The sequence below is a fragment of the Sabethes cyaneus genome, chromosome 3 (assembly GCF_943734655.1).
Source record: "Sabethes cyaneus chromosome 3, idSabCyanKW18_F2, whole genome shotgun sequence".
Classification (NCBI taxonomy): Eukaryota; Metazoa; Arthropoda; class Insecta; order Diptera; family Culicidae; genus Sabethes; species Sabethes cyaneus.
In genome coordinates, this window is record NC_071355.1 from 88,109,451 (window position 1) to 88,135,258 (window position 25,808).

At 36.7% G+C, this 25,808-nt stretch overlaps 2 protein-coding genes across 4 annotated transcripts in view; one reads left to right on the forward strand and one right to left on the reverse strand.

Annotated features, from left to right (window-relative positions):
• Positions 1–3,076: 3,076 nt before the first annotated feature.
• LOC128742680 (probable ATP-dependent RNA helicase ddx17) lies at positions 3,077–10,614 on the reverse strand. 3 transcript variants are annotated; one of them, XM_053839117.1, is made up of 2 exons: positions 10,534–10,614; positions 3,077–9,847 (listed from the first exon to the last, which is right to left on the reverse strand). In XM_053839117.1, exon 2 carries the CDS (start codon positions 9,023–9,025, stop codon positions 8,318–8,320), a length of 708 nt encoding a protein of 235 aa, XP_053695092.1. In that variant the 5' UTR covers positions 9,026–9,847; positions 10,534–10,614; the 3' UTR covers positions 3,077–8,317. The 3 variants fall into 3 exon arrangements, with proteins under 3 accessions (XP_053695092.1, XP_053695091.1, XP_053695090.1); XM_053839116.1 differs by having other exon boundaries at positions 10,473–10,605; XM_053839115.1 differs by having other exon boundaries at positions 10,171–10,605.
• Positions 10,615–23,811: 13,197 nt separating this feature from the next.
• The window catches only part of LOC128743800 (E3 ubiquitin-protein ligase RNF38-like), a 42,056-nt gene continuing 40,059 nt past the window's right edge, over positions 23,812–25,808 (forward strand). Inside the window, 1 exon segment of the mRNA XM_053840468.1 lies at positions 23,812–24,459. The gene's annotated coding sequence lies outside the window, so the exon portion shown is untranslated.

Here is a 25,808-nt window from a genome sequence, read left to right on the forward strand (position 1 = left end):
GTTGTGAAAAGCAGTTTGCTGTGTCTTTGTATGGTTAAGATGAGGAAAAACTACAAGGTATCAGTTATAATACTAATTATACATTAGAGGGGCTCCGTAGTCGCAAGGTTACCGAGTCTGCTTTAACAAGCGAGTGGTAGTGGGTTCGAATCTTAGTAGAATCAAGCCATTCAATGTCAAGTGACTTTGGCATGGGTCTCAGGTCCCTAGTTTACCCTTCCTTCACGCTGAATTCTATATTTGCCAACTGAAGCTCCTTGACAGCGCAAAAGTCCCTCCCATAGTTAAGTGTACTGGTCAGAGGAACGAATACGCCCTCGTCAGGGACGGCTATAGTGTGGGATAGTACTGGCAGAGAGGAATAAGTGGGTAAAGTAGATCAAGCTTTTGAAGGAAGGGTAAGCCCCAATACACACAAGCACGCATAAAATTTAGTAAGCATATCGCTCACTCAATAGCGATTATAGTAAAAAGAAGCGCAGTGCAGGACATACAGCAAACACTCGGGTGATATCACAGTCAGGGACGTAAAATGCCCTGGTTGGTGACAAAAATTTGAAGACAGTTACCTTTTTTTTGCTACCAGTCTTGCGCCTGGTACACAAGCACCAGACTGGTACACAAGCACCGAAAATAAATGCAAGAATAATGAAAACATCTTTTGATCTACGTGTTACACACTCTTCGATATCGGGGAGGAAATGTCACCAGTCTTGGAGACACGTTTTTGTATTCTCTTTTGCTGTTGCGCACGTAAACCAAACATACAGCTTTCCCCCAAACAACCCGGTTTTAAATAAGAAGATCCCCAATACACCTGATTCTTTATCACTGCTCCAAACTATTCCAACTACAACTGCAAGCAAAAAGCGACAAATGCATGTCATTTCTACACGACATTTTGTATAAGTGGTCGGCTGACATACGAAAATGTTTGCTTACTATCATGTACAGTACCGCCCCGCTAATCCGACAAAATTATAGCCGGATTAGCGAATTTTGACTCGATAATCCGACAGTCAAACTGACGTCAGCGTGTGTTTGAAATGTGGTTTTGTTTACATCCATACGTAAACAACTCCGGAAATTTTTGAAAATATTTGTCGTAAGTACGCAATAACTATGTTTTATACTCAGTAATGCTCAATTTCGTCAACAAAATACTCTGAAATTCTTAGTTAGTGTCGAAATAAGTGCAAGCACATCAGTCTATTGAGAATAGCAATGAAAATATTATGGCCATAGCCAACGTAAACGTATAGTTAGAAGCAGCACCATGTACCATTTCCATTTAGTTAGATAGAGTGCCATTCTGACGCCAAACGAAGGTAGTGTTCGATTGAAAGAAGTCAAGTTCAATACTTTTTAATTCGGAATTTTCCGGATTAGCGAGATCCGTATGTACGTATTCGGGCTAGTCTCGACACGTGCAAGAGATAGGCACTGTCGATACAGAAACAGTACAGAGCGATGGCATTGGTTAGAGTCTGACATGGCATTGCATGTTGGTAAATGTATAGAAAAAATGTAACCGTTTCGGTCCCTGATCCCAATAGATCAACTATACTGGTCGCAGTGATGAGTCCACAAACGAAAAAAAATTATAGATATGAAAATGCTGACTGGGTCAGCGACCTTTATACGTCAAAAAGGCGGGGCTAGCCAAGTGCCGTAAGTTTTTCCTTCTTTTTGAAGCAACAGCAGCAGCCATACGCTTGTGTATGTAATGGTCGTCCGTGCTTGGAAGCAAGGCATGGGCATGGAAATTGTGTGGGAAAATTTGGCCTTGAAAGTTTTCGTAAATTTTCATTATCTAGCGATTGGAAAACAATCTTTTTATGAAAATTACACAATTACTACATCTTTTATAAACCGAATGGTATGCGAACCCACGAAATTCATTCTGAATGGGAAGAGCTATTAGCATTTGTTTATTGGCTCATTTTTGTGGAAGTTATTGTTTTTAATTTTGTAAGTACATTTTCACAAACTTGGGTACAGTAACCACCCTTATTCTCGTCTTAGTTCGAATCAACGTCCCTTTCGTTTGTTCATTTGAATACGAGAATAGTGCTTTCTAGTTCGTTCGAAAACTACTATTCGTATACGAATGCAGGATATGGCCGTAAACAAGAGTAAGGGTGAATAATGTGGGTATTTCTTTCAGAATCTGCGCATTCAGGAAATGACGTATACAAACATATCTGGACTGTTTCAGTAGACGATAAATCATAAGAAAAAAACTATGCGCGAATAAATTTTTGAAACGTCATTTCTTGAATTTTGCAAATGAAACAATTATGTAATCCGTGTTCATATTTACATAAGCGATTCAGCTGTCTGGTTTTGACCCAGAATTGACGTTAAGTCAGTGAGAAAATTCATTTTAACTCTTCGGTAACTAATTTGGGGCTGACCTCGCTGCAGGATGGGGATATGGGGGCATATGGGGAGAGATAAAATTGGAATTAGCGAGGTTAGCACAGGAAGGGATATGGATCAAAAGAAGGTTAGGTGTATTATCGCTTGTTATTGAAGACCAGGGTTGCCACATGCACAGATTATTCTGTGTTTAACAGATATTTGAAAGAAATCGCCTGTACAGAATCTGTACGCACAGAATACAGATTTTCGCCAATTACACAGATTAAACAGATTTTTGAGCTTTTACATGAGAGTGAAAGAGACGGAAATAGTCAGCAAAATGACTCTCCGTCTCTTTCACTCTCATTGTTTTACATTATACAGATTTTTGCACAGATATTTTTCCTCGCTGTACAGATGGCCAGATTTTCCCAACAAAAAACACAGAATTATATGTGGCATCCCTGTTGAAGACGTTGAAGCGATTACTGTAGCACAGGCTTGTGTAATGAGACGGACATTTCTTTCAGATTCTGGAAATTCATAAAATGATCTTCACTACATTAAAGTTTTATACGCGCTTTTTAGTTTTTTTTTCTTATTCGGTACATCATTTACCTAATCGGTAGAGTAGGTAGATGATGAACCACAAGAAGAAAAAATTAAATAGAGCGTCTAGAATTTTTGGAACATCGTTTTTTGAATTCCAGAAATGAAACAGTATTTGATGGGTATTCATATTTACTTAAGCATCTTACCTGTGTTTGGTTTTGAGTGAGAATTGACGTTAAGTCAGTGAGAAAATTCATTTTAACTCTTCGGTAACTTATTTGGGGCTGACCTCACGGAGGGAATGATAGGAAGAAGGGAGATTGGAATTTGCGAGGTCAGCATAGGAAAGGACAAGGAACCAAGGAAGGTTAGGATGATTATTGCTTGCGTTATTGGAGATGAAGTGGTTCAAATGCACCACTCACTGTGGAAAAGGGATTTTGTGAGTTGTTGTCTATTTTTACATAGCTTTTTTTATTTTTTTCGGACAGTAGACTCTTTTTTTTCTACGTTGATTTGTTCCATATTTTTAATGGATTTTTTCCATTTGCGACACGTTTCATAAATTTTAAAAATCACAATGTTTTCCTTTTGTTACAGTTAAAAATAAAACAGAATCTACCTGATTATCATCATTCAATCTTGTTAAGCTGGATGTAAGTGAAGTAATCAAATTTAACTGAATAAATTGAACGTTAAACTAAATGGGTTGATTTGCTTTTGCTTATTCAAAAAAAATTGTTTTGATGTAACCTGAAACTACAGTAATTTGTGATTGTTGATACAGTACATGGCGTTTTGTGTTATAAGGAATTGGTTCATTTTACTTTTCTGTTTGTTACAAAAATCTAGTGGATTTATCATTAATGTTACTGGTAAATAAGCATATTCACCAAACAAACACTTTAATAGTTACTGCTTTTTACAAGTACTCAAGATTCTCACATGTGTGAATCCAACCAACAATTTCAACAAACGAAAATTCATTTCGATTTTTATCTCTCCTAAAAAGCAGCAGCTTCAAATGAAATAGGGATCACAGAACATTGCCAACCTTTCTACCGTTACATCTCTAAATAGTTTAAGTTCTAATATTTATTACACTTACACATCTAAAGGTCTCCCATTGTTTATCATTACAATCTCATTACTCTTGTGTCTGTCAAGCCAGTTCTAGTCTTCACCTTTAGAAAGCAAACCAGCACTCACGCGCAACATACTTTCTCATTGTTTTGAAGTGGATATTTCAGTTTTCTGTAATATACAGAAGAATAAGTAAAATGCAATTCATTGTATGTGCGTGTGAGTTTACAAGACTTCCATTTTGTTTATGGAATTATCGATACAAACGTTTGGATGCTGTTGCTTCTATATTTCCCTTGGTATTATTACCGACGCTTTCTTATTTCCTGTTGGCTCGCTTTTTGTTTTCATTTGTTCGACTTATCCTGCATGCCATTTTTCGTGTCAAAATGAGAAAACATAAATCTTAGCAGTATTGGCTGTTGTATTTATATCGCAGATGAATGTTTAAAATTTCGTTTAAAGCATGATACGGTGATACTCTCGTTTGCAAATCTGTTCGAGATTGGACATCCGTTCAAGAGTTGTGTCTATATTTTTGAATGTTTTGTTGCCGTTATTGAATGCTTTATACTGCCAATTTTTTGAAATAACTCATAATTATTACAAAGTGTTGCGCGGTTTCCATTGTTCAGACGTCAGATAACGGTTTTTTGTTTTATTTTTTAATTTTTATGTTTTTTTAAGTATCGTAGGACGAGAGTTTAAAAATAAATGCGCTTTAAAAAATAAGAAAGAAAAGAAAACGCTCATCTAACATTGGAGAAAAGGGACAGTAAGCTAAAAGTAAGCATACCGAATGCGACTTATTCTTTTCTGAACAAGCTGCTCAGATGAAAACGTACCCAGTTTACATACATTTATTTTATTGGCCCGTAGTAAGCCTGGTAGACGATACGTTTGATTTGCTAAAAAACCAATGCGAAATTTTTTTGACTTCTTCCCTAACTTACTCAAGACAAAACATGCTTAGGCAATTAACCATGCTCGAAGAAGCTAACCATTTGAATAGTTTTATGAAAAAGCTGTGTCAAAGAAGCAGTCTTGAAAAATCATGTATTTTTATTGCAAATAACATTAAAAAAAGGAAGCACATGACGAGTTTCGTCTTTTTTGTCTCTTTAAAATGATAAAAAGAAAATGAAAAAGTAAAAACGAAAGCATTAGAATAATTATTTTTTATGCCGGGTCTATCTGAACAATGGAGTCCACTGTTCACTTTAATTTTTATAAAACTATAAATTAACGATACTTCGTATCGAATGGTTTTTTCTTCATTCATTATTGTTTCGGTCAACAAATAAACATTGAACATTACATATTCAGAATAAAACTATAGTACTTTTTCTAGCCGTTTCCGAGTTAGCTGTAATTTCGGTGTACATTTCTATTATTGATTAAGTTTGTTCTGTCTTGATGTGAATTGAAAATGATTTAGTGTTATAGGATCATGAAAAGTGACTATCTTGCTGATTTGCATGTTTAAAGTTTGGTAATGTTTACGCTTGTTAATTAATCTTTCAATATGCTGGAGCTTTTCAATGTTACTTAATTTCTATACAATGTGCATGTAGTTCATTTTATTTGCTGTATGCTTTCCACGATGGTTCACCAATTTAGATAACTTTTATTTCAAGAATTAGAAACTAAGATAGCAAAGAAGAATCGAAAAATGTTACAGGATTTCAGTTAGAATCTTTCAACAATAAGCTAACATTTCAACGAGCAGTCAAAGTCCAATTTAGAGACATTTGTCTGATATGCGCAGCTATATTGTAGAGTATACAAAATATCGAGAACAAAATGGATGAATCCGAACTGGTAAAATTCTAATACGGTTCTTTAGAAACTTGACACGAACGATGTTTCGATGCAAAACATTAAAACTGCATTCAATGCAAGTATATCTAACCATAATACCGTTTTATTCGAGTATTCTCAAAGCTTTACGCAGTCATTCTATTCTAAATGTACCAAATTGCACTTTTATGCATGAGTTTTTTTTCGTAGCATAAAATGTCTGTCAACCGACTGTTAGCTTGAGCCTGTTAAAAGCATTTTCCAACTGATTTATAGCATAAAAGGATAGGGTAAATGAGATCAAATAAGTATTTGCAGCAATGTTGTGTTTGAAAATATTACTTTATAGTTAAACATAAAACCTAGATTGCAAATATGTTAAGATGTCTTCGTACAATTTTCGATGCAAAAATAATGTTGACTGTTGATATTGTTATTTGTATTTTGCAACTTTAGATTAAGATAGATTTGACTGTGTAATTTAGTGTGCTTTGCAAACAGTGAAACTACCAATTTTACTTATTTAATTTCGAATCAGCATTATTGCACTGGGCTAAAATGTTTTTTTTTGCTGCAATTTAGAATCAATTCCTAACAATCTTTCGACATGACGGTCTAGATATTATTTGTGCACCAAAGGGTTTGCGATTGCAATAGAAAAATAAAAAAATACCGAAAGCTTTACCTTTCTGCTATGCGACGCAAGATGATAGTTTGCGACGTTTCGTAGATATTTCAAAGGCTTCGCAAACATCATATTGTATCTTACAGCAAATATTTTTTCAGGGCGGAGTTACAAATAATATTGTGATGATGCAGGGTATCGTCTACTCTCCCCGTTTGTAAAAATACTAGAAGGCACACTCTCTCCTACAAATATTTACGGGTTGTAATTTTAAAACTTTGCTATTTACAAGAGACCTAATTTTTTAATTTTCCAAAACAAGCGCAGAATTCTTTAAATGCAAATATTGAAAAATTGATTTTTTTAAACTGAAGTGGGGAAATCATTTTTGTTGGTCGGCAAAGTTTTTAAACTCCGCCCCCTGAGAGATGGCCCATATTGGTTTATCCGTAAACTAACTCGCTTCTAACATCGGAGTCCAGCTTCGGCCGAGTAAACGTGAAAGCTTGCCCACATTAGCAATGCTTGTTGAACAACTTTCATGACCCTCATCGTATGCGTCCAATGTGTTGTTTTGAATGTTTTTCGTTATCAGTAGTGATAAGTCTTTCGATTCTCGTTTTTGCTACAATATTGTCACACACACACGAGCTTCTGCTCCTACATTTTTTGCTAGCCAATAGCTATTTGCAACAACTCCTCCATCTTAACGTCTTGTATGTGTGTTGATTTCACACACCATTTTCTTGTGTTTATTCGTCGGTGTTTGATTTGCTTTGCTTGTTAATATTGTAAAACATACATTTAATAGTTCGATTTTGTACTGTATTTGTTTTATTTCTCATGTATCTTTATACTACTGTCTCATGCGCAGCTTTTCTAAAGCACGCTAGATTGACTTGTCGTTGAACTCTTTAGCTGATGCGCAATTAGAGAGTGGATTTTGGGGTTCGGGTTTGCTTCTAATTAGATTAATGATGAAAATTTTCCAAAATAGACTCAGATGAAATTCAATAGTCTAAAGGTTATCTGTCGTGACTAGTCTAAATAGGGTTGTTGGAAAGGACGTCTATTTGCGCATTAGCTGGAAGTGTCACTACGTACTTGTTTTGGTCTTTACTGTATCGTACCTATACGCAATTGTTTCAATCATCGCCTCTTCATTGATCGAACCTCAATTCTATATATATACTTCGTGAGGTGTCGCTCGCAACACACGTAATAGTGTGCATACAAATAAAAAATTGAAAACAATGAATATGACTATATTTTGCTTGCATGTATCCTACAAATGTAACAATTTGAACTATCTCATATTGTGACTTTTTCACAGCAGTTGACCAATATACTCTAAACTGACATGAATTTTCAAATAGACCTTTGTATAGTACGATGCATCCGAAGGAATACTATTTATATTGCAAGTAGTAAATCAAATTTGTTTGCGAACTTCTGTAAAAATGTCAGAAGATGAGACACTAAAGTAAACAATAAATTTAGGATACTCATTCGTAATGGCCGACTTAATTGACCAGAATTGTCGTGCCTCACATTAAAATAAAAAAAAATATAAAAAACGATGATACATAACTAGAATTGACAAGCACTTTAATACATCACTCACATTAGTCGTTTTGTCTCATTGGCTGCTTCTGATCGTTGTAGCTCGCAGATGATGCCTCCAAAATGGTTATATTGATAGTGGGTACAAATAATCTTAGTTGGTGGATTCAATTGGTTGTTTTTATCTCGTAATGATGTATCTGATTTAGCGGAAATTACCAGTGTTATTTTCAAAGCAATATGATTTGGCGATGGTGGTTTTCGGTAGAGCGATCATGGCAGCACTGAACCAGTAGGCTTAGTAGGTTCATCTTTGGATGCACTTCCTGGTTATGCTTGGACGTTCAGGATCATTTTGAGGTTGTTCGAAAAATCGGCGTTTCGGTTGGCTTTAGCCGCAGCAGCAGCACATGACATTGCTGGTTTCACTGACCTTACTTTAACCCTGGATGCCGATGACGACGGTGAGAGAACTATTGATGACTTGCAATTGGTATTTTTAGCGACGCCAGACACTGATATAGGCTTGCTAGTAGAACTTGCTGAAGTATTTAAAGCTGCCGTAGTAATTGATGAAACGGACGAAGTCCAGTGTACTGGTGGTTTCGGCAAAGCGGTGGGCGCTGGGGCATCATAGCATTTACTGCCAGCAAAATGGGAAAAGTTGGGTGGCGAACCGGGTAACGATCCAACATGGTTGTTAAAGTTACCACCGCCGGGACTTGAACGTTGATAGCTGGTATTGATATTGAAGCTATGAGGACGTCCACTAGGTGAATTGGAGACGTAGCAATTGCTTCCTTTGCTACTAACTGGTGAAGACGATTTTATTATCGGAATTGCGTTCGATGTTGAGATACTCCTAAAGTAAGTTGAGCTCGGTGACTTTTGTCCCCGGCCCCCGTTACCACCACTATTATTACTAGTGGAGTTGTTTCGCTTACCACTACTACCGCCGCATTGCTGGGGACTGTGATTGTTGAAATACCGTTCCGCTTGACTGCCATGCTTACCACTTCTGTTGTGCGAGTTCGTCATCTTGGACTTATTTTTGCTTTTCACGTTTCCACTCACTACAGTAATTGTTTCAGTCAATTGTTTCGGGTACGATTTACCTTTTAAAACTATTATCACACTTTATTATTATTCATTAAATATAAACTATATGTACTTTGTATCATCAATTATACTGCTTCAGTTTATGATTATTTTTCTTTTAGTGTAATTTTTCTCGTTTTGATATTGTTTTTTTATAAAAATATCTCAGTACCAAAAGAAAATGCAGGGTACACAACATAATCGAATGCAGATACACAATTTTGTTTCACTTTTCTTCACTGATGATGTACGCTATGCACGTCAACACTCGTTTTGTCCGATAAGTGCTTCACTTGTTTATTTCTTTTTTGGCAAACACTAGTAGAAACTTTTCCAAATGTTTTTTTTTTGCTTTTCTTAACTGCTCCTCTCTGTTGGCATCAGGGGAGAGATATTCAACCTTTCGTAGATACTTCCAAGAGGCTTCTCACATTGAGTGAGGGAAACGCTATCACAGAAATTGTACGGAATCAGAAGAAATATCTCCCTTGAGCACTGCAGGCTGCAGATTTACTAGAACCAAACTTTGTTCGCTATCAGCGCAAAGGTGCGCTTCTTTGTTCAAGTCACTACACTAAACCGCACATACGTTGCATGTGTGAATGAGGCTTGTGTGCGTTAACAGCTCGGTGACACCAGGCTTTTTCTCCGTCAGTTTGCACGCTGCTTCCACAGCACTACTTTACGTGATGCAAAATCTGTAGGAAACACTTTCCAAACCCGTAGCAAGTGTATAGGTGTTGGTGAGGCCGATGTCGCGCTCTGAAAAAAATAAATACGCAAAAACCAGTTTTATTAAAATGGTACATTGTACAACAGCGTAGAAGTAAGCATCAATGAAGTAAGTCTAGTGTATGTGTCCGTGAGCTCTCATGTTTTGAACTCAGAGGGGGTAACAAATGCTACAGACAGTGTAGTTTTACGAACCCTGGTGGGTTTGAAATTAGCTGCGGTGTGGTGACGTAAATGAAACAAGATGGCGTCGGAATTATTACAATTTTTCTCGAAACATGTAGCTTTTGTTTTTTCTGTATTTTAAAAATGATCTAAAAAAGTTCAATTCAATCGAGCATATCTGCGGTTACCTTTTGAATTATTGCGAACAAAGGAATCTACTTTGGATCGACCTTTTACGAACTACTGAGTGTTTGCCTTTTCAACTAGGCTGTCGCACTCGACATAGATGTTTTATATTTTTTCTTTAATTTGAACATCAAATTACGTAGACCATATTTTTTCTTGTTCTTGCAATCACATTCAATATTAACACAATCAGAAATTCTAGATTTACTGTTTTCGCCACTAGTTGAGATGATAAAAAACTACACTTAAGATTAAGATTTTCTCTTCACGTGACTCCTCTAGGTATTAAAACCGATTACCATACCAACAACGAGCAAAACTTTCCAAAATACTCCCAAATCTATAATTTTCACTTTGACACTCACGGACTATTCCAATCTTTTCTTTTCTCAACTGGACGAGGGAGCCCTCACAATCACTTCCTCGCTACTGCGATCCGTTCAATTCGACTTTCTTCTATCAACTGACGATGGTGTTGCCCGGACAAAAGCTCTATACTCATTTAAGCTTCCTTAGGTAGATTATGACTGACAGTGTTGCCATAGAAGTCATATTTAGTTCCGTAGGTATACGATACTATATAGTACGAGCTTTCCATGAGCTTGAACTGTTGAAAGTGGCGCTGCACCAATCGACCCCGATTTTAGGTAAAGGCAAATTACCTACTTCTGAGTACCAGCGCTGAAGTCATAATTAGGTAAATTTGATGACATACACTCAAAAAAATCGCCACGTCAAGTTTACGTGAAAACAGGTAATTCTCATCCATCACACTTTTCATGTAACATTCACGTGAATTATTGGTAACTCGCACTCATACTAACCAGTTTACGTGCGATCCCGGTAAATTTTATCAACTTTCCCATTAACTACCCAAGCAACCAAAAGTTCGAATATTACTTGACACGCGAACTCGAAAGTTCATAATTAGTTCAGATTAAGGTCCCTGGAACTTTCTTGCTGATTAGTAGTGTATATCAAGTATACGTGGAACTAAATGCTTTAAGAAGTGCTGTAAGTACTTCATAGATACTTCAAAGCTATTAGGATACTACATGAAGTTTTGAAGTAACTTTAGTTGCTAACAAGTTCTGCGTGCTGCTTTTTTGTTTATATTTTTGGTGATCAAACCAGCAGAACCTAAAACTATTTGAGATTAATTATTTTTATTTCACTTGAATAAATTTAATGCTCGCACATTTCTAATTACAACTATAAATTAGAATGCAATGCTCTTCATTATTGTGTTGTGTTGTGTAGCATATGTTGTCGGTACCTCACTACTATAGTTGATTGCCTGGTTCCAAACTTTATGTTCTATAATTAACTCGCGCTGCATAAAGCTGCTGCAAGTTCTAAAACGAACTTTTACTTAAGAACAACTCATTGGCAAAATTCACATCGCTTGTATACGACAAAGGTGACGCAGTGGATCGGGATAGGTTTACAACGCGGAACACCCGGGTTCAAACCCAACAGCAGGCAAATGCAACGAATATAGAAATTAGGTAGAAGTATAAAAATAGAACATATAGAAGTGCCGCTAAATTTGTTTTTTCTTAGTTTTTGACAGTTTATTTCGAAGCTGCTTAGCGTTCTGTGCAGTGAACCCAAGACAGCTTGAACGTTCGGTTAATTACTTAAAAGTGACGCTGCTTAGCAAGTTATAGATTAATATACATAAAGCTGTTTAACTCTTGTTAGACACTATTATTCGAACTCTTGGTTACTTGGGTAGTGCATGAAGTTCATGTAAGTTGCTGTACAGAAGTTTACATGATTTTTCACGTGGATGCGACGTGTCGATTTTTTTGAGTGATAGAATCAGTAGCATAGAGCAAGGGGTTTCCAACAGCAATGATAACTACGCGCCTTTGGAAAAAGTTACTTTTGATCTACTGTTTTACCTGACTCACTGCGAATATACGTGTTATTGAAATAAAACTTAACTGCGTTTCATTCATTTATAACGCATATGCAGCTAATATCGATAACGAACGATTTTATATAAGGTGTGCTTTTGTTATTGCCTTAACATGTAAAAAGTTGCATAAATAACAATTCAGTTTCACAATACAATTATCGCGTACTACTGGCACTTGAAATATAACCACAGAGATCTGTGATATAACGTTTAAGTACGTTATTTTTAGTGATCAAAATTAATGATATTTTCGATACAAGGGCGATATTTTTCGAAACCTTTCGAACCAACACGATCCCGCGAACACAGCGCATATTCGCAGTGAGTCAGGCACTGTGTTACCTGACTCACTGCGAATATGCGTTGTGTTCGCGGGTCGTGTTGGTTCGAAAGGTTTCGAAAAATATCACCCTTGTATCGAAAATATCATTACTTTTGTTTAGTGATCAATGACGTACTTAAACGTTATATTTCAAGTGCCAGTAGTACGCAATAATTGTATTGTGAAACTGAATTGTTATTTATGCAACTTTTTACATGTTGTACCGATCTCCCGGTGGTAGCAATATTGAATCGAAAAGAAAGCAGAAAATGATCGCGAACAAAACCCTTTACTAAAAATTTGACTTAAGCGCCAAATCCTTACGGATTGCAAAATTTCGTTTTCTTACGAGGATGTCCAGCTTGCTCGCCGGCTGTCGTTGATTCGAAACGACCGGGTACTTGAGACTTTTGTTCAGGAACAATTTCGCAAACTTATCTTAACAAATTCCACACAGGACGCACCGGTCTACTGCCCTGCACGTGCGTATTAACGAAAGTTTCTCTGACACTTTGACGACACCGTTTTACTACGGTGATAATATTTATGAAAATGAAAATCGCTGATTTGGTGTTACACTTACAGGCTTTGTGCTGCGACTCGCCGGTTGCAGGCTTTTAATCTTCGAGATGTAAGTGATGACAATCGCTGATTAGAAATTACACTTTAAACGGCTAGGTGCTGCGATGGATGCAGGCTTTTATCTTGCTGTTCTTCGATCGGCAGTCAAAATCTTTCTACTCAAACGTGCCCAGTCGCTCTCTTTTATAGCTGCTGACGCGACACTTGATTCGCTACCTCAAAAAAACCGACACGTCGCATCCACGTGAAAAATCATGTAAACTTCTGTACAGCAACTTACATGAACTTCATGCACTAGTTAATGGGAAAGTTGATAAAATTTACCGGGATCGCACGTAAACTGGTTAGTATGAGTGCGAGTTACCAATAATTCACGTGAATGTTACATGAAAAGTGTGATGGATGAGAATTACCTATGTTTTCACGTAAACTTGACGTGGCGATTTTTTTGAGTGTAACTGCTTGATGCGATATACCGTGGACCCCCGTTCGTTTGACCGTTTTTAATCTGAACACTTTTTAATTTGCACCCCGTTGGTTTGCACGACGTGCAAATTAAAAATGGTTCAAACGTCATGCTTAACATGACATCATTTGCTTATGCAGACAATGCGCATAAACGCGATTTGTTTGTACTGATCTAGCGTGTTTAATCTGTTTCACATTGCGTTTTCCCAACGATTATGATAGAAATCCGATCGGAGAATGAAATATTCGCTGCTTCCAACTTCCAACTGAATCAAACCACCAAAACAATAACAAAGAGTAGGGCGACCAGTTCACACAAGTTCCAGCATATTTAGAGTTGCCAGTTGTTCAAATTAAAAACTAACCCCGTTAGTTTGCATGAGGAATCGTTCAAACGAGCGGGGGTCCACTGTATACAGCCCATCGACATCTCTATATCGAACTGCAGTAAACGTCAGCGACAGCATGTCCGGGGCTCAAAATTTGACAGCGGGCCCAAATCAGACTGCTGGCAGTTGAGTGAAACGCAGTGCTGATATGCGATCTTATTTTCGCACACACGAGATGTTGGCGGCGAAAACATCGTTGTCTGCCAGGGGCTTGGATATATATCAAGCTTGATGGCGAATGGTCCACAAAAATTTAAAGCTTGTGAATAATCACTGAACAAACCATTACAAACCTGAGAGAGAGTCGCGGAGACGGTCTTCTTTTTCTTATGCTTTGGCTGTTCTTCTTCTTCCTATTACGTTTGCTTTCATTTTCGGGCAAATAAATGAAACTTGTGCGTGAACATCTCATTGGACGTGTGAAGTGTGCATTTTATAATAACATATTTTGGTGTTAATTGTCACACGGGCATTTCAGTTTTTGCAAAAATGTTAATTTACAATTGAGACAAACAAGATTAATTCAATTCCGAATGTGTTTTTCACAAAAACACCGGCAGAAAACTTATGAGAATTAACAATACTTTTCCATTTTGGGACAACGATAACGACTGGCTGCATTTGACAGATCGTACTGGCTGCATTTGACGTTAGAATTTTTCCTCTTCGCGAATCTCTCTCAGTTACAAACCATCTTTATTGGTTAATGGACACCTGAGATATCGCGATGGGCGTACAGCACCCACCCACCGCGTTATATAAATCTTTACTGTATAATTTAGCTGAAATCCCCAAAACATTTCGCAACATAGTGGTCTCTATCCATGCGATTTGTAAATATCAAAACCCCCATAAAATGGGTATTGGTGAAATAGTATGACGACTGGGACACGATATTCCATCGTGTTCTGACGCCATTTTGAAATTAAAGATGGCGACTACCGGTTTTCTAAAAATGACCGCACATGACTGGAAATATTGTAAAATCTTCATAATATGGGTATCAGATGAAAGGTCATTCTGTTCCAAACCAAAAATGCTGCATGAAAAAAGCAGGTTAGAAACGTAATTTTTTGTAATTTTTATTGTTTGCAGTACCTTTATGCAAAAAGATACGGCTCAATTAATAGGAGGCTGCCAATTCTAAAGCTGTTTCATTAATAATTTTTAACACGTGCTTTTTAATTGTAAACCATATTACATTTTCAAAGGTTTTGGTATCGTGGTTAGCCACGACGGGTCCACCTAGTATATTAATATTTTTTGAAACGATGGTTCTACAATAGAGGTTTTCCGTCAGATCATACCCCTCCTTTTCTTATTTTTTTCTCAAAAGTACTCCCAATACGAGTGACAATGGTGCAAAAATATATTTTTACCTTTGTTATACTATAACAAAGGTTTAAAAATTGGTCGAAAAACACGAAATTGATCCGAGGCCCGGAGGGCCAAGTCACATATACCAATCGATAGGGTTCGACGATTTGAGCAATGTCTGTGTGTGTGTGTGTGTGTGTGTGTATGTATGTAATGATTTTTTCTATCGCCTGTTTCTCAGAGATGGCTGAACCGAATGGTTCGTTATTACTTTTGTTTGAAAGCTGTTATTGTCTAGTAGATCACTATTGAGTTGCTTCGTGATACGACGTTTCGTTTAAAAGTTATAAGCAAAAATGTGAAAAATACGTGACACGGGTTTCTTCGAAACTACATAACAGATTTCATCGATCTTAGTTTCAAATGAAAGCCCTTATTAAAGGTAAATTGTTCAGGAATTTTTAATTGAAAACAAATAAGTAGTTTAAAAGTTAGCCTTAAGAAACCTGTTTTGACAAGGTAATAATTATCGCCTGTTTCTTAGAGATGGCCAAACCGATTTATGCGCTATTAGTCTCATTCGAAAGATAATATATCCTAATAGATCACTATTGAATGGTTTTTTGATTGGACGTTTAATTTGAAAGTTATGAGCAACCGTATACACTACACCAAAATTAACAATAATTTATAATGATTTTAACCAAGATAATTTATCTAATTTCAATTATTTTAATATCAAACGAGAGGTTTTGACACTACGAATATATATGCAAAATTTCATAAGAATTGGTTTTACCGGTTAAAATATATTAACCGTCGAACACTCGCGCCAACTTTTGTAACACAGTTACTCGCGCGCAAAATAGCCCCAAACCAAAGAAAACGTATGCGCTAGAGTTTTGACTGGGAAAACTTGGTTTTAGGTTTATCGAACTTTTGGAAGAGTTTCTTGAAATTGAAAGCTCTATCGTCTGGTGGAATTTAAATTTTTATTAATCCCCCTAAAAGTGAAATAAATAAAGTATTTTTTTTCAGTGTCAATATAACACATTGATGTGTTCTGCAAAGTTATAGAGCATATTATTGCTCTTTGCATTGAAAGTTGGATTTTGAACACACTTGTCCAGTCACACATTTTGTAGGTGAGAAAAGTTGCCAAAATTTCGTGGGAAAAAACGATGAATCTTGGTTGATTTCTATTTAAATTCTAATGCTTACGTAGAGTTGTTATCGACGCAAAGAATAATATAAAAATAGTTTCTAAATACATAATTCCACGCATAATTCATAACTTGAATAAATATGCAGCATATATGAAATAAATGAAAAATTAAATACTATTTGCTTTCCCTACAACTGGTACTGGCGCCACTGCTAAATCAAATGTCAGCTCAGATGGGAGAGTTGTAATGATGGGAAATGTCGGTCAAAATCTATAACGATTATTGATAAAGTTTTATTATCGTTAATAATTAATAACGATAATATGGCAATATAAGCAACAATACGTAAGAAATAGAACAAAAATGTTAAAATAATAACAAATCAAGAAGAAGATTTCACTTTAAACCCTCCAATTTTCGATATTCTTCCATGACGATAAAGTTTGATGGTATTATCGATATAAGATTACTAGCGATATTATCAGTAGCACACTTTTCATCACAGTTTTGAAGGTTGCACTTAATAACTGTGCAGTCCAATTGAGTGTGAAGAGCGCAATATTACAAGAAATTTTGCTGAAGACAGTAACCTTCTATCTCTGCAGCGAAGATAGAAATATCTTATTTATTGTATATGAATTTGTAAAATCAGTTTTTCTATTTTTGCTCTTTTTGTAATTGTTGTATGACTTTTTCATGTACTACAAAATTGTACAAATAGTAAAAATACACAACTTTGCTGAAAATAGTATACCTGTATGTTTGCTTGTTTAGGAACTGTAGAACTTTGATTATAAAGAATACCCTAATTTTGACTCCGAATTACTCGACTACCAGCAGACGGATACATTTTAAACATTTTACATTTGCTGATAGTTTTGCTCCATAAATTTTCCCAACAATTTAAATTATTAATGCATTGAATAATTATGATATTTTGCTCACAATAAGTTTGTTGAAGAATATACGTTAGTTAAATAACGATTTGTAACTTTATAACAATATGGCGTTGAAAAACCTACACGTGTTGTATAAAATACAACAGCGTGAGTTAATAAAAATTGATGAAAATTATTCAAGAAAACTCTATTGATGTGATTCAAATAGAATGGCATTACAGGAAACTATGCATAGTTCAAAAACCTATAAACTAGACCTTTGCTAGACAATGTATATGCTAAAGGATAAGATTTCCTCTTACAACTTACTTTTATTTGCACTTACTCAGATTAATAACAACTTACTTATCCTTACTCAGCAATTTCATGAAAAAAGGATCTATCAAAATTTAAAAGTGTTCCTATTTTGTTCAAATTTTGTAAACTTTTTCAATTTTCAAAAATTTTATGTAAACCAACGCACTACGCAACGATAACCAATAGATGAATTATGTTCCGAAGACGTGTCGATTTCTATCTCAAATAGCAAGTAAGACCGTATAACAAAGGTTCCTTTCACCACTAGGTGGATTAAATCGGGTTTTTCGTTGACTCTAGAATTTACTACGATTTTTTAAACAATGCAAATTGCAAGAATGTTGAGTTTCTTTTCACCAAATCACGAATGTTGAGTTTTAAAAAATTCGTTTCGGCTGCACTGTTTATCAAAATTTTCAGATTTTCTGGCAGCATTGCATAACAGTTTTTGACATATGTGTATCAGCGGTAGAGTGAAAAGGATAAAACGAATGAAAAGCTAACGATTACCTTCTTTTTCATTTCGTTTGTTGCTTGCCACAGGAGTAAAGAGTGGCACAAATGGTTTCGAAGTGGTGAAAATAGAGGACACTGGTACAAAAAGGCATGTAAGACATCCGAGAAGTGACCGGTTGAAATATACGTATTTTAGTTTTTCATTTTTACAGTAGTTAGAGGCTTTAATAAAGAAAGTTTTATATGGGTATCATTTCTAAGAGTCAAAACCGAACATTTAGTGAAAAAAAAATTTTTGACGGAAAACCTCTATTGATGATGGGACGGTAGGGGAAAGAAATGAAAATTTTTTGGTGAAGGAGGGGAAGAGCGGAAAAGAAAGGGGGGGGGGGTATTGGTAGCTATGCTTGACAAGTAGTCATTTTGACTCCTACCTTTTGTCCAATGCTGGAAGGTGCATGAGTCGAACCAAGCAGACAAGGTCAAGACTAAAAACTTGAGATTAGTCTATTAAAACTGAGTGCTAATTAAGGTGCTAATTGACCTGAGCCAGATTAATGGATCATTGGAAAAGCTAAAAAATTTCACAGATGGCTTCAGCATAGACATGTTCTGTCAAACACACTCGACGAACGTCTGTCAAACTGATTGCCTTGCAATCTGATTGGTCCACCTAAAAACACCGGCTCAACCGTCTACAACAACGGAACGGCAAGAAATTATGACGTGTAATCTGTATCAGCCTTAAAGTTTACTCTAAATATGCCACGTGGGGCTTTAGTGTCCATCTATCGGTAAGCATGAGCAAAAGCTACCTACAATGATCCATTGTCGACCAATATTAGAAAAGGGTGAATAAGCCAAACGTCAAACGGACCGAGCAAGAGTTATTTTTTGCTGGAACAGCATAGGAAAATGAACTCTCACTCGTTCTGTTTGACAGTTGGCTTATCCGCCCTTTTCGAATGTTGGTCGACATTTTATGAATTTGCTATTGCAGAAAATGCAGCGCGGCTCCCAGGCGAAAATTATTAGCGTGGTTCTTGGTTTCTTCTGCGTCTCACACACATCAGCCATTTTTTTTTAAAAACTACAAGGTATACAACCTTAAGGGTTGTACGGAAGGGTGACGTAGGACTATATCAGATCATCAAAGACTAATGTAAACTGCATTTCTGGCGTATGTATATATTATAAGAATCTGTGAGTGCCATTGCGAAATATCCAGATTCAATTCTTCATTGAACGCAATGGTGGCTTTGAAAATACGTGGACGGGGGTTCATAAATACAATGCCCGCAACCATTGAAACATACAGATTTCTTTTAAAAATCACTGGTGTACATCATAAAAGTTGAAAAAATAGTAATGAATGACCAGCCAACAGAATATTGCATTAAATATGATTATGTGGAGCTTGACATATGTCACTAATCTTACTTTAACGAAAAGGGCTATTGGTTACAATTACAAATAACATTAAAGCCAAAGCACGTTCATTGCAAAAACCCCCGAAAACCCCCACATGCCAAATTTGGTACCATTTACTTGACTAGTTCTCGAGTTATGAGAAAATTTGTATTTCATTTGTATGAAATCCCCGCTTCTTAAAGAAAGCAAGGGTCCTAAATCACCATAGAAAAAATTCCTGCCTTCAAAAACCCTCACGTGCCAAATTTGGTTCTATTTGCTTGATTGGTTCTAGAGTTATGAGGAAACTTGTATTTCATTTGTATGGGAGCCCCCCTCTTAGAAGAGGAAAGGGTGTCAGTACACTCTGGGAAAACAAACCTGCCTTCTAAAACCCCCACATGCCGAATTTGGTTCCATTTGCTTGCTTAGTTCTCGAGTTTTGAGGAAATTTCTGTTTCATTTGTATAGGAGCCCCCCCCCCTTTCGCCATCCCTAAAATTACTCTCTCGCCCCCTCCATAAAATCGCTGATCATTTTATCTTTCCAATGACATATAAATTGTTCAGTTTCATTCAGTAGTTTAGTAGTTATTAGTATTTGAAATCTTTCATTCCAACGTTACACTTGTATTTTCGTTTTCACAAAGTGCTACCCAGTCCCAGATAGTAAACAAAGACGTAGTCCTACGTCAAAAATTTAACGAGTAGGGAAATCTGCTATCAGACACATGAGAAGACATCTCAGGGAGTGGGGGTTTGGTATCCCGACCCCCCTACTGGGGCCTGAGGATCCAGATCCACCAAAACCCTACTCGAGTCTCCAGCCTCAATCCCTCCTGCAGGGATGGTTCCTCCTCAGAAGAAAAAATCAGAGGGGTTGTGTACAAGACACGACCGCATATATAGGTGACGCAGGACTACGTAAGTCTCTTTGTAGTGATAGTGGCATGTATTCATGCTTGTAATTATTCGATTCTTCATGTATACAAGCTATAGGCAACATATATACATGCTACATGCGTTGTATGTAACATTTATCAAAGTAGTAACATTGCATACGTTCAATTCTCAAAAGATTGTTTTTATTCGTGGTTCCCCACGTTGAAGGGATTTTACCAATTCAATCCTATTTTATCAACAGCACATCTTTTCACTACACTTCTAATGAAACGGCAAGCATGCGTATTCATACAGAGTCGTATTATAACAGAACAGTACAGCAGTAGCACATTTTTCCCACACAGATATCAAGTTCGCCTAGGTTTAATCGTCTCGCAGTAAAGAATTTGCGATCTTTTGGGACAACGAACTTGTGTTATTTTTTCTGGCGCACTTCCCTAACACAGACATCAAATTTGACTAGGTTTAATCGCGTTCGTAAGAAATCTGTTGGCACAAGGGGGCTTTGTTACTCTCTCTGGCGTATTTCCCAAACAAGGACATCAAAATGCTCTAGGTTGAACCGCGGTGTTAAGAAATCTTGTTGAAATGAAGAAGCTTGGTCACTTGTTTTGGCTTACTTCCCAAGCACAGATATCAAATTGGTATAGGTTTAGATCATCGTAAAGAATCTTCCAACCAATCACGGAGCGAGAATTCTGGTAAAACATAGGTTCATTATTTTCAATTTTTCAATAGTTCAACATCAAGAATCCATACTTTTCTTCATTTGGGTCAATTCTTAGAAGATTTTCCGATCGATTGGTGTAAGAATATTGAAAATCGATCGGAAAACTGCTGCGCTATTAGCGCTCAAAACCTTTCATTTTTCGTGACGCTCGCATTTTTCGATTTTTTGAAATGACACCCTATCTCAAAACTTGCCGTAAGACGTAGTCCTACGTCAAAAAAGAGAAGAGAAAAATTCAAACTGTGCTCAGTCTTCAACGCGATTTATTCTGCTCCGTTTCATTTTAACTTTGCTCTTTCTTGCTGAACGCAGCTGTATGAGCAACCGCACACTGCGTTACTCATTGAGGAGAATGTTAATACACTTTGAATACGTTGATGCGATGCGCTGACGTATGACAACTACGGGTAGTTTTAACATGGGTAGTGCGTTGAGAAAAAACGACGATTGTCAGTAGCGGTCATTGCCATCAGAAAAATATTAATCCATTAATGCAGTTGAATCATGATTCTTACATTTAGTATATTCAGTTGAGTTTGGCTGCCCGTGAACGCAACTGCATCATATGGTTAGGCATGTCACAACGGCAACAGTGCGAAAAATGTAATTTAGATATGGCAACATTTGAATTCCCATACATATGCTTCTTGTCGCGTACCAACAGGAAAGTCCTATTATAAACAAAGGCAATTCTCCGCTAAGATTCAAAATATAACGTGTTTTGATTGTCTTGACGCCTCTGAGTCTATAGCTGCTGTACGCGCACCGGTTGTTTTGTTTCCAGGTTTACTGCTGTAGCTACCGAGAGGACCGGGAGCAAAACCGAAAGTTGCTCATTTAAAGAGCGCATTAAGAAGTTTTTCTGCGCGTCAGTTTTTCTCATTATGTTTAGTCTGTTTCTCATTGTGTGGATTTATTTCTCATTTCTGAAAGCAGTTCTGCTCATTTTGTTGAACAAAAAAAGTTGCACTTTTTGCACAATGAGTGAGGAAATAACAAGCCTGCCCTCCTGGCACCACCTTATCGGTATTACTTCAGGGAGGGCACATCAGCAATTTAACAATTTGACGTCTCTGTTTACTTCCAATTTGCAACCTCTGTACACATCTTCGTTTGACAAGCATATCTTCAATACATTGTTGAGTAAGGGATAGTTAATGTGCAAATACGAATTTGACACATTCCAGCGTTACGGGACACAATTAGCACCCATTGTTACCGTATGAATCGCCTCCTGTTTCACTTATTTTTTGGTAAATACGTTGTAAAATAATTGTTTAAAGAGTACTTTATTTTCCACTAGAATGCTAGGGATGTGATAAAACAGGAACCGATCTGCATAGTAGGGATAATGTATTAATGTTGCGTTTCCCGTAACGCTGGAACGGGTCATTTGCGTAAAACTCTCGTTAAATTGCTGCAAAGCCCAATGTAATAGCGAATTTGCTTATTCAATCCGGATTGGAACTGGATGAATTTTTTGTGTACATTTGCTCCTCACAGATAAAATAGAGCCAGTTCCAACCCGGACTGAATAAACAAATTCGCTACACACTTAAACAGTTCGGTAAATTTTACCGAAATCTAAACAGCTGAACGTTCGGTAAAAATTTCGATCGTGCATATAAGGTTTTGCAAGGTGACGTCACGAATGAACCGGAATGAACGCAATTCACCCATTTGACATCCACTCGTGGTTTGTTTACCATTTGTTAGACGAACGCGATATGCATAAAATGAAGTTAAATGTTTTAAAAGCGTATTATCCAGCAGTGTCGCCCTCCAAACTATTCGGAATGGCAGTTTTTGTGCTTTTCTGACTTGCCGCTAAGGGCAATATTCAGTTTCAACATGTTAACCCATGATTCAAGTCCATGTAAACAAACCACTGATAGACGTCAAAGAAGTGAGGTTATGCTCGCCCGTGCAAAACCTTATCGACGTTTACTGATCTTTAGTAACGTTTGGTAACATAAAAATTTTTACCGAACGTTCAGCTGTTTAGATTTCGGTAAAATTTTACCGAATTCGGTGCTTTTTTCTAAGTGTGTATAAGTGTAAAGTTTAAAGATTCTGGAGGGGCAGTTCCGGCGTAGTGGTTAGCATTCACGCCTCTCACGCCGAGGATCCGGGTTCAAATCCTAACCCCGCAGAAGTCACGAATGACCCTGCCTAAACTGGTTAAAGTGACTATAATCTAAAAAAATCTGCACTCTTAAATGATTCTACCTGTAAATTGGTCGGATTTAGTTAAAGTTAGGTTGAAACTACTCAAAATGCCCTTAAAGTGTACAAACTCAGATTTTGAGTAGTTTTTCAACCAAAAAATTGGTAGTAGGAACTTAAAATTGCGTTATTTGTCATATAGAGAATAATTCAATTATCGGTAGCAAGTAGCCAAAATTGGTTGAAATTTTTACCCAAAGTTTGAGTTTGTACACTTTAGGGGCATTTTGAGTAGTTTCAACCTAGCTTTAACTAAATCCGACCAATTTACAGGTAGAATCATTTAAGAGTGTGGAAAGCTTTAGGTTAACTCAACTGATTTATTATAGTTAAAAAAATTTAGGAGTGTACATTGTTCGGTGAATAAAAATCGTAACATATTTAACGTCCATGACAAACGTTACACCAAATCAAACATGGGCGTATAAAAACGGCGAAAAGCTCTGGCACCCCACCATCTTTAAAAGAGCTTTGCAATGGTCGCTGTATAGAAGAGAATTACATGTACATCTGTCAGTTCATTCAATTCGCAGAAAACACAAAGGAAGGTAATGGTCGTTTCGTTTGGCAGCTATTTTCTAAAAATCGATTGTTAAATGATCTTAAAATTGCTGAAAAGTATTCGAAAAGTGTAGTTGAAGTGTTTATACGGTATTTTGTGTTGGAATAAGCTGTGGAAAAGTGTTTTCTATGGCGGAAAAGTTTATCTAAAAAAGGTTGAATCACACGGGAAGTGCAGAAAAGCTATCCGCACCTACAAGTTTTGTCAGTGGATCAATATATTGTGTTTCTCAACGTACATAGGCTGCTGGTGAGCAGAGCACTTATACGCCTATATACAATATATCGCGTTTAGCCGTTCTGCTGTATGGTTATGTAGCGTAATCACTTGTATGACAAGAGAATGCGCCTGCGAGTGTATGAAAAATACTAACCACACAACGCAAATGAAACATTGTTATGAAAACCAAATATCATTCACGTAAATAATTAGTTTTTTTTGTGGCTTCTCTGGCAAAGTATTCTGCTTGCTGCTTCATATCGAAGGCCTGTGTGAAAGTGAGGATTACGGAAAACAGTTCAAGAGAAGAAAACTTGTTTCGCAAGAAGACCATGAAAGATTGAAATCAAGGCAAATGAATTTAACCGAATGAATCGGCCTCGAAATAATCGTGCAATGATTCATTCCGCCATAGAATAAAAGTAAGTGATTTAAAATGTATGTTGGCTTGCTGTTTCTTGGTTGAGAATTGGTTTTTTGTATGATATAAAAATAACAGATAATTTAAGAAAATGATTATTGATTTGTTAATAATTCAGTTTTTATGTATGTAGCGCATGATACATGGGTGCTGCAGCATATTTGTACACATCAACGAACGCTATGAAATAGCTACTCACGTAACAAGCAATAACTTGAAATAAGTCTTCAAAATTTTTAAATACCTAGTAAAGCCAGTGAGCAGTTTGGGTTAATTGTTATATCCAGTTCTGTTTGTTGCCTTGTAGTGATGCATTTTTTTCTATAATTTTACCTTTTATGCTTTTGAAGTCTTCATGAAAAAGGGTTATAACAAGGTATATTCAGAGTGTTGTACTCAGCACGGAGGCAACCAGAGATTGCTGTTATGTATCAGATGAATCGTTGTTCTAAATATTATGTAATTCTTATGTAAAGGAACAAATTAAGATTTGCGGAAAGTTCCATGTTCACCACAATAAGTTTTTTTTATCATAGGTAATGTAACATTTGTCATAAAATAACATTTATATTGTTCCATTGATGTCGGACGAACATATGAGTTTTATTTCGCCGGTTCCTTAACCCATTTCCTCCCAGCAATCTTCTATCAACTCTAGGGACAGCTAGGTTTGAGGTATCAACTTGAACCCAAAGAAACAAACGAAGATTGAGAAAAAACCTAATCGACCTGTTTTTGTGCTTAGCTTAGATGTTACATATAACAAAATTACGGCTATGTAAGCATAACCAGTCCTGCTAACTTTCAGCCAGCTCAAACTAGAACCTTGGCTCCGGACGGAAACGCCAATTCCAGTAGTATTCATGGATTCGAATCGAATGTTCTAATCTTTCCGGAACAATAAAGGTTTTTAAAAATGCATAACACCCCCCCCCCAAGCCCTCCAACCACACTGCATGCCGTTGCGTTGAATATTTTTCAGCGTGTCGTTGCGGGACATAAGGTCAAAGTTAAAAGTACATGTCTCCGGTTTTTTCTTAGTTGATCTAAAACAAAACTTTCCTGAAAGTTTCAGCTTGTTATACATATCTGCTGGAAAAAGTGTGGAACTTAATGGGTTAATCTGAAAAATTGTTTATGTTTTAGTATGAAATACGTTTGAATGAATCGTACAGATGAATCGTCCAACTCTATCCATTTTAGAGGGAAGTGTTTGAAGGGAGCCTCCCAGTTGGCCTCGAAGTACGATGCTGGTCTAATAAGCCAGTAGTCGTATGTTCGAATTTCGGCTGGGAGAGGCTGTTAGAGTCAATAGGATCGTAGCACTAGCCCCGCAATTGCCCTGCAGTC